The 13671-nt window shown below is 28.6% G+C and overlaps 3 protein-coding genes across 3 annotated transcripts; all 3 read left to right on the plus strand.

Annotated features, from left to right (window-relative positions):
- Positions 1 to 424: 424 nt before the first annotated feature.
- On the plus strand, positions 425 to 2627 carry LOC105248924 (farnesol dehydrogenase). Its single transcript, XM_011254004.3, has 6 exons — positions 425 to 608; positions 793 to 1088; positions 1324 to 1417; positions 1658 to 1817; positions 2214 to 2348; positions 2414 to 2627. The coding sequence occupies exons 2-6, from the start codon at positions 800 to 802 to the stop codon at positions 2453 to 2455; spliced, it is 720 nt and encodes a 239-aa protein (XP_011252306.1). The 5' UTR covers positions 425 to 608; positions 793 to 799; the 3' UTR covers positions 2456 to 2627.
- Positions 2628 to 5066: 2439 nt separating this feature from the next.
- LOC109609829 (farnesol dehydrogenase-like) lies at positions 5067 to 7840 on the plus strand. Its single transcript, XM_020026784.2, has 6 exons — positions 5067 to 5230; positions 5415 to 5695; positions 6662 to 6755; positions 6957 to 7116; positions 7510 to 7635; positions 7694 to 7840. The coding sequence occupies exons 2-6, from the start codon at positions 5425 to 5427 to the stop codon at positions 7733 to 7735; spliced, it is 693 nt and encodes a 230-aa protein (XP_019882343.2). The 5' UTR covers positions 5067 to 5230; positions 5415 to 5424; the 3' UTR covers positions 7736 to 7840.
- A 922-nt stretch (positions 7841 to 8762) lies between these two features.
- Positions 8763 to 12424, plus strand: LOC105248933 (farnesol dehydrogenase). The gene is made up of 6 exons (XM_020026783.2): positions 8763 to 8944; positions 9127 to 9404; positions 11278 to 11371; positions 11554 to 11716; positions 12101 to 12217; positions 12276 to 12424. The coding sequence occupies exons 2-6, from the start codon at positions 9137 to 9139 to the stop codon at positions 12315 to 12317; spliced, it is 684 nt and encodes a 227-aa protein (XP_019882342.2). The 5' UTR covers positions 8763 to 8944; positions 9127 to 9136; the 3' UTR covers positions 12318 to 12424.
- The last annotated feature ends 1247 nt before the right edge of the window (positions 12425 to 13671 follow it).

Genomic DNA, 13671 nt, shown 5'->3' on the forward strand with positions numbered 1-13671 from the left:
TTTATACATGAAGAAATAAGTTAGCTTTGCTCTCTATCAGTAGAATTTCATAATATTCTCTTATTACCTCTCTTTATTACGCCCAGTTCGTAAAGCATCATATCTTTAAGGGTTAACAGGAGACACTGTAAAAACCACCCGTGCAGACCCAGGAGCTACCAATTTCTAAATCAATTATTTTTACTAAAATACAAAGAGAATCATATTAAAATTATATTCGTAATCAGTAGGATCGTCTGCAAGATGCCACAGAGCAAATTTTTGATTATTAGTCACTAGCACTGAAATTTTAGGTTGGAGATTCGAAAACTAAGAACTGAAATTTGAGATTGGAGAGATTTAAGATTTGAGAAACGATTATGAATTCGGGCATTGAGAGTGAGAATTTATTTTTCAGATTGGTAACCCTGAAACCGCAATTTCGCATTATTATGTTTCGTGCAAAGTCTCCAGTATCAGTTCGCAGTTTGCCAGTTTCCTGTCGACCCTTAATGTGATTAGTTTACCTGCCACGTACTTACTTAAGATAGTGATTGTTCGAATTCACGTTTTCTGCAGCCAATTTCATAAATTAGTTTCGCCGATAGTTGGAAATAAAAGATATACAGGTAAGTTTTTGAATTAACATTGTTGATGTTAATCGAAATGCCATTTCCACAAATTTATGATTGAATTTAATGTCACTGTGACTGTGCGTAGATGCTAATAATTGCGTTTTTTACGTACTTGAATTTATTTTCGGCTCGATAGTTATTAGTAACATGTCAACCGTAAGATACGTCGTACTTGCAGACAGGCAATGATGAGTCGCTGGGCAAATAAAACCGCAATCGTTATCGGCGCTGGATCCGATCTTGGCCAAGCAATTACATTCGCTCTTTTGAAAAATGGAATACACGTGTATTACGCTATAGTTTCGAAGGAAGAACAAGAAAAAATTAAAGCGGAATACGAAAAGATGGATAAAAAAGATACACTTACGGGTAAATTATTAGAACCTAAACATGATGACCTAAACATAAAGGATATCGAAGAAATATTCGAGATGGATGTAAATATTTTGATCAATAATATCGATGCTGATGTTGGTAAGTATTCGTGCGTTGTTGTGAAATTACTTATACAGAATATTACAAAGAGAGATGAGGAAAAAGAGAGGGGGAATAGAGAAAGGAGAGGTAGAGAAGGAGCGGAAGAAAAAGAGAGAGAGAGAGAGAGAGAGAGAGAGAGAGAGAGAGTATATATGTATATATTGTTGCACGTTCTAAAATATTCTATAAATTATATATCTAGATATTGATTTAAGAATCTCATTAATTTTAGATTTTCATTTTTCGATACATCTTAAATTTATGAATGAAGTGATAAACTCTATGCGCAGGCGACAAGTAGAAGGGCACATTTTCAATATCAACAGGTATTATTATTTAATTTATTCATTAATTACGACAAGTTGAAAATAAATTTGAATATACTTTTAATATAAATAAGTCAAGCATTTATTCTTGGTTTTCATTTATTTTGGTTTCCATTTATTTTAGTTTCCTGTAGTAAAACAAAAATGTGGAATATGTTGAAAAAAATACAATGATTTTTATTTATTGTTAACTTTTATCATTAGCAATTTAAATAACATAGATAATTTTGTTATTTATAGTATTCACGGTCATTTCCTTCCGACACTTCCTAATTCATATTTGAATGAAAGAGATGTATTTCTTTTTAATGAGTGGGTCGTTTCTAAGCATACAAGTGTCACTTTAACTCATATGATACGACGTCAAGTAGTGGACGTTAAACCTCCTATTCGAGTTACGGTAAGTTGCGATCAAATAAATTCTTATTTTTTGTTTCTATTTCTTTTTTTCTGTTATATAAAAATATTGCTCTAATTAGAAATATATGTAATATAAAATTATATAAAAATTATATTATAAAAACACAAACGTCTTTGAATCATTATGTGTGATATCAATAATATAATATAATATAATGAAAAATTTATGCTGCAATAAGAAAATAAGAGAAAAAAAGAATTTTTATAAAAAAATAAGTATTACATAAATATTACATAAATAAATATTTTATAGAATATTAATATATATAAAATCAAAATGAATGATGCCAGGTGTCATCTGTGTATAATTATATCAAATGTATTTTCATCAATATAAATTTTGTTTCTATGATTCTTATTTATTCGTTCTTTTCAGAGCATTAGTCCAAGTTGTCTGAAAATGAATATAACGGATATAACTTTGAATGAGTCTAATAATGAATTAAGTTTAATGCCAGAGGATGTAGCAGATGCGATCATTTATGCTCTTAGACTAAAACCAACAGTTCAGGTTAATTTTTGCTAACGCAACTTTTTTCTAAAAAAAACATTGTTTCACATGTTGTTTAATTCCAGATTACGGAGCTTATTATTCAATCTGCCGGAATGCATCCATGAAAAATATTTTTTGCAATATGTCCACCTCTCTTAGCATTTCACATAATATAGTATAAAGAGATTTTTATTTAAAATAAGATTCTATAGAGATTTTTATTTAAAATAAGATTCTATTTGTATTGCTTTGTATTTCTTTGCATGAATATAAAATTTTGTATGTAATGTGGGTGCGTACATGCATGTATGTGTATGCTCGAAATGTGTAATATACTTTACTTGTGCTTGAAATGTGTAATATATATTTTAATAATAGAATATTATATATATATATATATATATATATATATATACATATATAGGCACATACATATATATTTACCGGTTGCAATTAAAGTTATAATGAAAAGAAGTAATCTAACAAAAAGTTGTGAAAATAATAAACTTTCTATGTTTATTCTATATTTCTACATTCTATTCTTTTATCATTGTGTTTACCAGCGCGCGATGCTTCATCACTATCTATCACTTTATAAAAATCTATCATTTTATAAAAATACATCAAAACACTAAAAATTTAAATTTTGCGATTTACTTTTCTTATCGTCATGCAACATTATCACTAATACGTTTAATAAAAATACGTTTATATAAAAAAATGTATTAATAAATATTGCTTATTAATTTCGCATTTAATAAAAATATAAATATAAATTATATAAATATTTGCTCCTTTGTGTACGAAGAAAAAATATAATAATCTTACTAAAAACATTATAAAATCCAAATGTCTTAGATTGTTTTGTTTCAGATTTCTATATTTTATATTTTTATTTTATATTAAATGTGAAAATTCAAAAATTTAAAAATTATGAGTGTCTATTATATTATTTTTGTATTATATTATCATATAATTAGTCTATAAGAAATCTATCATACATATTTATATAATAATGAGATGTGTTTTCCGAGGCTAGTATCCCCACTTTATACACGAAGAAATAAATTAACTTTGCTCTCTACCAGTAGAATTTCATAATATTCTCTTATTACATCTCTTTGCTCATTTTGTACTAAAACATCATATCGTTAAAAGTCGAAAGGAGGCACCATGAAGACTAGAAAACTACCAATTCGTTAATCAATTATTTTGATCAAAATACAGAGAGAAGCATATAAAAATTATGATATCCGTAATCAGTAGAATCGTCTGCAAAATGTCACAGAACGAATTTTTGGATAAAAAGTCAAAATAAAATTACTAATAAATGTGAGAAACACTTGCCTAGTAACGGGTTAGGTGTAGCTAGGTACGAGTTTCGCGAATTTTATTTATTATAAATTTTTATGAGGCAAAATGCAAAATTTTATAAGAAATATGCTAAAAAAAAATTTATGGAAAATTATCATTTCTTCGAAAAGAAATGACGGATTTACGAATACTACCATGATAATAAATTTCCATAATAACATTGGTTTGACAAGGAAAGATTATCGCTCTATATTTTTCTCTCTTGTACTTCATATATTAACGTCCGTCCGTATAGACACAAACCAATATTTTCAACAATATATTCAACATATAGATGATTATGATTAATTTATAATATAGATTGTGTGTTGTCCCTCTCATTAATTTTGCTGATATTTCGCCGCGTAATTACATTACTGCATAAATATTAATAATAAGAAAAGAGTAGACGTTATATTAAAAATCAAGTTTGAATCAATAATTATTGATATGTAGTTATTTTGATGAACAATTTTAATATAATATATTCAATTATTAAAATTGTTACATTTTTATATTAATTTCAGAATAATTTTTAAAACATTAAAAACATATATCCTCATATAGACCTCTACATAGCTCGAATTCATAGTCGTTTCTCAAATCTTAGGTCTCATCTCCAATCTCAAATTTTAGTTTTCAGATTTCGAATCTTCCTGAAATTTCAGTGATAGTGGCTCATTATCAAATTCAGTCCTTCATGACTAAATGAGAGTAGGGATCCTTAGAATATTACTTTTATTCAATGTAGAGACCTAACTATTGAAATAAATAATGGTGAAAAATTAAAAATCATAGCTGCAAAAGTGTTTGTAACGATTCATGTTTTTTTATTTTCTCGCTTCTCAATTCGCTCATTTTCTTTAATTCGTGATAAATTATCTTTAATTATTTTGGTTGATTGATTCACGTCTCTTCCTTACTTGTTTAATTTATTTGTGATCAAAAATCATCATCAGTAAGTAATTATAAGTTTTATATCATATTAAGTTTTATATTATAAATAATTTACGAACTGTAACAATATTAATCTTTTAATATTGAAAATACAATTACAAATTATTGTTATAAACTTCTCATTTTGATTAAAACTAGTTCTTAATCAAAAATTTTTTTAATATGTATGCATGCATGTTTTAATTTATATGCATAATGTTTTCTATTTTTCAATAGTCAGATCTCTACTCTCGCTTAGTCAGGAAGAATCAAATTTAATGATTAGCACTGAAATTTTAGATTAAAGATTCGAAATCTAAAAGCTGAAATTTGAGATTGGAGCCGAGATCTAAGATTTGAGAAACGATTATGAATTCGGGCCATAGACCGAAAATTTATATTTTAGATTGGTAACCCTGAAATCAGAATTTCGCATTATCATGTTTCGTATGAGGGCATCAATAACAGTTCGCAGTTTGCCAGTTTCCTGTCGACCCTTAATGTGATTACCTGTCACGTACTTACTTAAGATAGTGATTGTTCGAATTCACGTTTTCTGCAGTGAATTTCATAAATTAGTTCGCCGATAGTTGAGAATAAAAGATATATAGGTAAGTTTATGAATTAACATTGTTGATGTTAATCGAAATGCCATTTCCACAAATTTATGGTTGAATTTAATGTCACTGTAACTGTGCGTAAATGCTAATAATTGCTTTTGTTACGTACTTGAATTTATTTTCGGCTCGATAGTTATTAGTAACATGTCAACCGTAAGATACGTCGTACTTGCAGACAGGCAATTATGAGTCGCTGGGCAAATAAAACCGCAATCGTTATCGGCGCTGGATCCGATCTTGGTCAAGCAATTACATTTGCTCTTTTGAAAGATGGAATACATGTAACTGCTACACATATCAAGGAGGAAAAAATGGATGAACTTAAAACGACATACGAAAATATGGATAAAAAAGATACACTTATGGGTAAATTAGAACTTAAATATAATATAAATGATATCGAAGAATCATTCAAGAAGGATGTGGATATTCTGGTCAATAATCTCAATATTTTTAGTAAGTATTCGTGCGTTGTTGTGAAATTACTTATATAGAATATTACAAAGAGTGATGAGGGAAGAGAGAAGGGAATAGAGAAAGGAGAAGTACGAAAGAAGAAAAGGAGAGAGAGGGGGGAAGGAGGGAAGGAGGGGGAGAGAGAGAGAGAGAGAGAGATTATCTATTTATGACAAACCAGTAATTAGTATTTTTTAATAACAAACTATGAAAATGTAATATTAGAACCATTTAATAAATCACTTGCGTGTAACACGTATGGAAGAGATTTTTCGAAATTTTCTGTATTAGATTCTTCACTATACATTTTATCTCAATGTTATGTAATTGGTTGATTTCACATTAATTAAAAACAGCGAACTAATATATATCACATATATTTATGCATAACATTTTCATAGGCAATATATTATAATTGATAATCTCAATAGCAAAAGTATATTTGAGCATGTAAATTAATAAATATGACGAATGATGAATTAATAAGCAAATCGTGCAACATTTCTACATTGCTTGTATTTTTTCAGCCACAAAATGAATTACGTAAATAAAAGCATAACCGCCAAAAAATTTATGTAATATAAGAAAACTATATAATATTGTTTATATAATAACTCAATATTATAGTCTTTATGTATTATTATGCGTTTTTATTTATTATTTTTATATTTTTTGTACTGAGGGAATTTTTGGTCTCATTTGAAAATTTAATTTTGAGCATGAAATTATAATTAGATTCATTCGAAAATATAACTTCTAATACAAAAGATGTTATCGCTGAAAGAAGAGCTCGCATACTTCTACACCATGCATCACTTTTACATATCATGTACAATTCGCAATGGCGAATAGAGACTTTTATTCACATTAGAAGACTTCGATTTACGTTTATATATTGTTGCACGTTTTAAAATATTCTATAAATTATACTTGCAGATACTGATTTGAAAACTTTATCAATTTTAGGTATGGGATTGTCGTTATATGATCAGTTTATAAATGATGCGATAGAGTCTATGCGCAGGCGACAAGTAGAAGGGCACATTTTCAATATCAACAGGTATTATTATTTAATTTATTCTTTAATTACGACAAGTTTTGAAATTAATTTGGACATACTTTTAATATAAATAAGTCAAGCATTTATTCTTGGTTTCCTATAGTAAAACAAAAAGTGGAAAATCTTGAAAAAATACAATGATTTTTATTGTTAACTTTTAATATTAATAATTAAAATAATTGATAATTTTGATATTTATAGTGCTTACGGCCATTTCCTTCCGAAAAAATCTCTGAATGATTTGGGTCAAGAAAGTACATGTCTTTTTAATCAGTATGTCGCTGCTGAGCACGCAAATGTTGCTTTGACTCATATGGTACGACTTCGAGTAGAGGGCGTTAAACCTCCTATTCGAGTTACGGTAAGTTGCGATCAAATAAATTTACATTTTCTGTATCTATCTCTCTTTTTCTGTTATATAAAAATATCACTCTAATTAGAAATATATATATTATGAAATTATAATTATAAAAACACATACGTTTTTTAATCATTATGTGTGATATCAATATCAAATATAATATAATATAATAAAAAATCATGTTGCAATAAGAAAATAAGGGCAAAAGAGAATTTTTATATAAAAATAAGTATTACATCAGTATTACATAAATAAGTATTTCATAGAATATTAATATATATAAAATAAAAAACAATGAATGATGCCAGGTGTTATCTGTGTATAATTATATCAAATGTATTTTCATGAATATAAATTTTATTTCTATGATTCTTATTCATTCGTTCTTTTTAGAGCATTAGTCCTAGTTGTCTGAGAACGGATATATCTTTGGAGTTGCCATTGTTATATGATTTCATGGGGCCGGAGGATGTAGCGGATACGATTATTTATGCTCTTACACTAAAACCGGAAATTGAGGTTAATTTTCGCACTTTTTTCTAATAAAAACATTATTTCACATATTTTTTAATTCCAGATTACGGAACTCATTATTCAATCTACCGGGACACTTCCATGAAAAATATTTTTAGCAATATGTCCACCTCTCTTAGCACCTCACTTAATATAGTATAAGGAGATTTTTATTTAAAATAAGTTTATATTGCTTTGTATTATTTTGCATGAATATAAAATTTTGTATGTAATTTATGTGTGTATATGTATATATGTGTGTGTTCGAAGTGTGTTACATACTTTGCCTAATATATATTTTGATATATTTTATATATACATATATATATATACGCACATACATATATATTTACCGGTTGGAATTACATTTATTGTGAAAAGAAGTAATCTAACAATGAGTTGTGAAAATAATAAAATTTCTATGTTTATTCTATATTTCTATATTCTACATTTTTATTATCGTGTTTATCAGCGCACGATGCTTCACATCACTATCGCTTTAAAAAATACATCAAAATATTAAAAATTTAAATTTGCGACATATTTTTTATTGTGATGCAACGTTATCACTAATACGTTCAAATGTAATCGCTTCATTCAAATTTCGACAAAGTAATTGCTATATGCGACCGGTGGTTACATCCTATTTGGCGCATGACAAATACAGCGATGTCATGTAGCATTTACACGAATGATCAAAACGCGTGTTTCCTACACACTATTGCGTATTCGTATTCGTGTTTCTAAACGTGAATTTCCGATGACGATAGCAGCTCACATTGTACTGAGTTCGACTGTCAACCAGGGAGGCATTTGAGATAGTTAAGATGTCAAATAAATTCCGTCGCGCTTCAAGTCGAGAGGGCTATTCGTATGAGGGAAAATCAATTTTCCTGGCGTTCGTCGAATCGAAACTTGTCACAATTTGAGTGCACGCTTCAAATTCTAGCTTTATAATTAGATTTTATTTCTTACAATATTTTAATGAAAAATCATTTTAAAACTGCAATTTGAGATTAGAGACGAGATAAAGGAGACTAAGATGATTGGGAACGATTATGAATTCGGGCCATAAAGATCGAAAATTTATTTTTCAGATTGGTAACCCTGAGATCGGAGTTTCGTATTGTCGGGTGTCGGGTGAGGTCTCCAAAATCAGTTTGGAGTTTGCTTGAGTTTATTCCTGTCGACTTTCAATGTGATTAGTTTACCTGCTACATACTTACTTAAGATAGTGATTGCGCGAATTCATACGTTTTCTGCAGCAAATCTTATGAATTAGTTTCGCCGATAATTGGAAATAAAAGATATATAGGTAAATTTATGAATTAACATTGTTGATGTTAATAGAAATGTCATTTCCACAAATTTATGGTTGAATTCAACGTCTTTGTGACTGTAGAGGCTAATAATTGGGTTTTTTGCGTACTTGAAATTATTTTCGGCTCGATAGTATTATTAGTAACACGTCAACCGTAAGATATGTCGTATTTGCAGACAGGCAATTATGAGTCGCTGGGCAAATAAAACCGCAATCGTTACCGGCGCTGGATCCGATCTTGGCCAAGCAATTACATTCGCTCTTTTGAAAGATGGAATACACGTATCTGCTATAGATACGAAGGAAGGAATAAATAAAATTAACGCGAAATACAAAAAGATGAAAATAATTGATACACATACGGGTAAATTAGAACTTCAATGTTATATGAAGGATATCGAAGAAACATTCAAGAAGGATGTGGATATTCTGATCAATAATCACAATGCTTTTAGTAAGTATTCGTGCGTTGTTGGAACATTACTTATATAGAATATTACAATGAGAAATGGAGAAAGAGAGAGGGGAATAGAGAAAGGAGAGGTAGAGAGGAGGGGGGGAGAGAGAGAGAGACAGAAATTATTTATTTATGACAAACCAGTAATTAGTATTTTTTAGTAACAAACAATAGAAATATAATATATTAGAACCTTTTAATAAACGTGCGTGTAACACGTATGGAAGAGATTTTTCGAAATTTGCTGTATTAGATTCCCCACATACATTTTATCTCAATGTTATATAATTGGTTGATTTCACATTAATTAAAAACAGCGAACTAATATATATATATATATCACATATATTTATGCATAACATTTTCATACGCAATATATTATAATTGATAATCTTAATAACGAAAGTCTATTTAAGCATGTAAATTAATAAATATGACGAATGATTAATAAGCAAATCGTGCAACATTTCTACGTTGTTTGTGTTTTTTCAGTCACAAAAGGAATTACATAAATAAAAACCTAACCGCCAAAAAATTTATGTAATATAAGAAAACTATATAATATTGTTTATATAAGAATTCAATATTATAGTCTTTATGTATTATCATGCATTTTGACCATAAATCACTTTCTATTTAATATGCGACGAAATTATATCCTCAACATCTCCTTGGATTGGTTACAAGTTGTCCAGGCTGCATAAATATTTGTTAAATTTTATTATGTTAAAATCTTATTTCAAGTTTATAATGTGAAGTCTGTATTTACATTTGAAAAACAAATCATATTTGATACAGAAATTTAATAAATATCAAAATATAAGAAATATAAACAAAACACTGATCTTATACATAGATATATTGTAATGTGTCAGAGAGCGAGTTAAACAAGTCTTTTATTTGTTTGACTCACTCTATTACAACATACAAGATCAATGTTTTGCTCATATTTTAGATATTTTGATATTTATCCAATTTCTTTATCACTTTTATGTTTTTCTGATATAAGACAGATTACATATTACAAATTGATTACAAAATTTTAACGGAATAAAATTTGATATTTTTATGAAATGGACGATCTAGAATGAGTAATCAATTCAAGAAAATGTTGAGGATGACATTTCGTTTCATATAGATTAATATGTTTAAATTGAGAGAGATTTGTGATGATCAAAATGCGTGATAAGATAAATGTAAGAACAATAATATTGACAATACCGTGACAAAATATAGTTCTCTCACTTTATACATCTTTTCATCTTACATATTTTTTATACATTTGTTTATATAATTCAATGTGGTTAAAAAAACGCGCACAATGTAGAAATGTTTTATGATTATTTAGTTTATTAAATATTTTTATCAACGTATTAATTATATTTATTAACTTACATGCTCAAATAAGCTTTTAGTATTGAAATTTAGTATTTTGTATAGATCGAGCAGTTTTCACTAAATTTATTATTTATATTACACTTTGTTATTAATCTGTATCGAAGAACGCTACACATTAGTAATAATATACTTGAAAAAACACGCATCTATTTTTGTGCACTTATTATTTTTATACTTTTTGTACTGAGGGAATATTTGGTCTCATTTGAAAATTTAATTTTGAGCATGAAATTATAATTAGGTTCATTCGAAAATATAACTTCTAACACAAAAGATGTTATCGCTGAAAGAAGAGCTCGCATACTTCTACATCATGCATCACTTTTACGTATCATGTACAATTCGCAATGGCGAATAGAGACTTTTATTCACATTAGAAGACTTCGATTTACGTTTATATATTGTTGCACGTTTTAAAATATTCTATAAATCATACTTGCAGATACTGATTTGAAAACTTCATCAATTTTAGGTATAGGATTGTCGTTATATGATCAGTTTATAAATGATGCGATAGAGTCTATGCGCAGGCGACAAGTAGAAGGGCACATTTTCAATATCAACAGGTATTATTATTTAATTTATTCTTTAATTACGACAAGTGTTGAAATAAATTTGGACATACTTTTAATATAAATAAGTTAAGCATTTATTGTTGGTTTCCTATAGTAAAACAAAGATGTGGAAAAAATACAATGATTTTTATTATTAGCAATTAAAATAACATATATAATTTTGATATTCATAGTATTTACGGTCATTTCCTTCCAACAAAATCTTTGGATAAAGCTTTGGATAAAGAATATATATCTCTTTTTAATCAGCATGTCGCTTGTGACCGCGCAGGTATTACTTTAACTCATTTGATACGAAATGACGTAGAAGGCGTTAAACCTCCTATTCGAGTTACGGTAAGTTGCGATCAAATAAATTCTTATTTTCTGTTTCTATTTCTTTTTTCTGTTATATAAAAATATTACTCTAAGTAGAAATATATATAATATAAAATTGTAATGATAAAAACGCATACGTTTTTTAATCATTATGTGTGATACCAATAATATAATATATTGAAAAATCATGTTGCAATAAAAAAATAAGGGCAAAAAAGAATTTTTATATAAAAATAAGTATTACGTAGGTGTTACATAAATAAGTATTTCATAGAATATTAATATATATAAAATCAAAAACAATGAATTGATGCCAGGTGTTATCTGTGTATAATTATATCAAATGTATTTTCATGAATATAAATTTTATTTCTATGATTCTTACTAATTCGTTCTTTTCAGAGTATTAGTCCTAGTTGTCTGAAAATGGATATACCTTTGAATGAGTCTAATAATTTAATGCCAGAGGATGTAGCGGATGCGCTTATTTATGCTCTTCGACTAAAACCGGAAGTTGAGGTTAATTTTCGCACTTTTTTCTAATAAAAACATTATTTCACATATTTTTGAATTCCAGATTACGGAACTTATTATTCAACCTACCGGGACACTTCCATGAAAAATATTTTTAGCAATATGTCCACCTCTCTTAGCACCTCACTCAATATAGTATAAAGAGATTTTTATTTAAAATAAATTTGTATTGCTTTGTATTTTTTTGCATGAATATAAAATTTTGTATGTAATTTGTGTGTGTACATGTATGTATGTATGTGTGCTCGAAATGTATTATATACTTTTCCTAACATATATTTTGCTGATATAATTTTTTATATACATACGCACATACACACATATATATTTACAAGTTACAATTACATTTATTGTGAAAAGAAGTAACAAAAAGTTGTGAAAATAATGAAATTTCTATGTTTATTCTATATTTCTACTTTCTACTTTTTTATTATCGTGTTTATTGGTGTGCGATGCTTCACTATCGCTTTAGAAAGATACATCGAAACATCAAAAATTTAAATTTGCGACATATTTTGCTTATCGTTGCAACGTTATCACTAATACGTTCAAATGTTATCGCTTCATTCAAATTCCGACAAAGTAATTGTATATGTGACTGTGGTGGTTACATCCTGCTTGGCGCATGACAAATACAGCAATGTCATATAGCATTTACACGAACGATCAAAACGCGTGTTTCCTACACACTATTGCGTATTCGTATTCGTGTTTCTAAACGTGAATTTCCGATGACGATAGCAGCTCACATTGTATCGAGCTCGATTGTCAACCAGGGCAGCATTTGAAGTGATAGTTAAGATGTCAAACAAATTCTGTCGTGTTTCGTGTCGAGAGAGCTATTCGTGTGAGGGGAAAATCACGTCGCCGCGAAAGAAAAATCAATTTTTCTGGCGTACGTCGAATGGTCAGGACTTGCCGAAAATTGAAGTGCACACTTCAAGTTCCAACTTTGTAATTATATTTCGTTTCTTGTAATGTTTTAATGAGATATTATTTTAAACTTACTATACATATTTGGAGAACTACATAAAATTTAAAATCCGTAGTTTCTATTTTTTCGCTTTTAAATGCTTTTAGCTGTTACATTAAGAAGAGGCGGAATTAAGAGGAGCAAGATTTAAAGCGCGGAAGAGCAGCGGGATGATGATCGATAAAGACGTACTCGACGCTTCAGAGAGCTGTCTGTATGGACAGGCCGGTATTTAGGAATTTATATTAAAATATGTAAATCTATTGGCGCGCGGGCATATTTGAAAACAGATAAATTATGCCGGCCGTGTATTGCGTTCCCGCGGTAAAATATCGACAACGCGCGGCAAGGGGTTGAGGCTGACGGCGAAAGCGGAGTTCCTCGCATAACGGCACGTTCTGTCGACCGGCAGAAATGCGATTTATGACGATCATTGTGTAACGATCATAAATTATTTCTTTATTTA

The sequence above is a fragment of the Camponotus floridanus genome, unplaced genomic scaffold, assembly GCF_003227725.1.
Source record: "Camponotus floridanus strain SB8 unplaced genomic scaffold, Cflo_v7.5 scaffold60, whole genome shotgun sequence".
NCBI lineage: Eukaryota > Metazoa > Arthropoda > Insecta > Hymenoptera > Formicidae > Camponotus > Camponotus floridanus.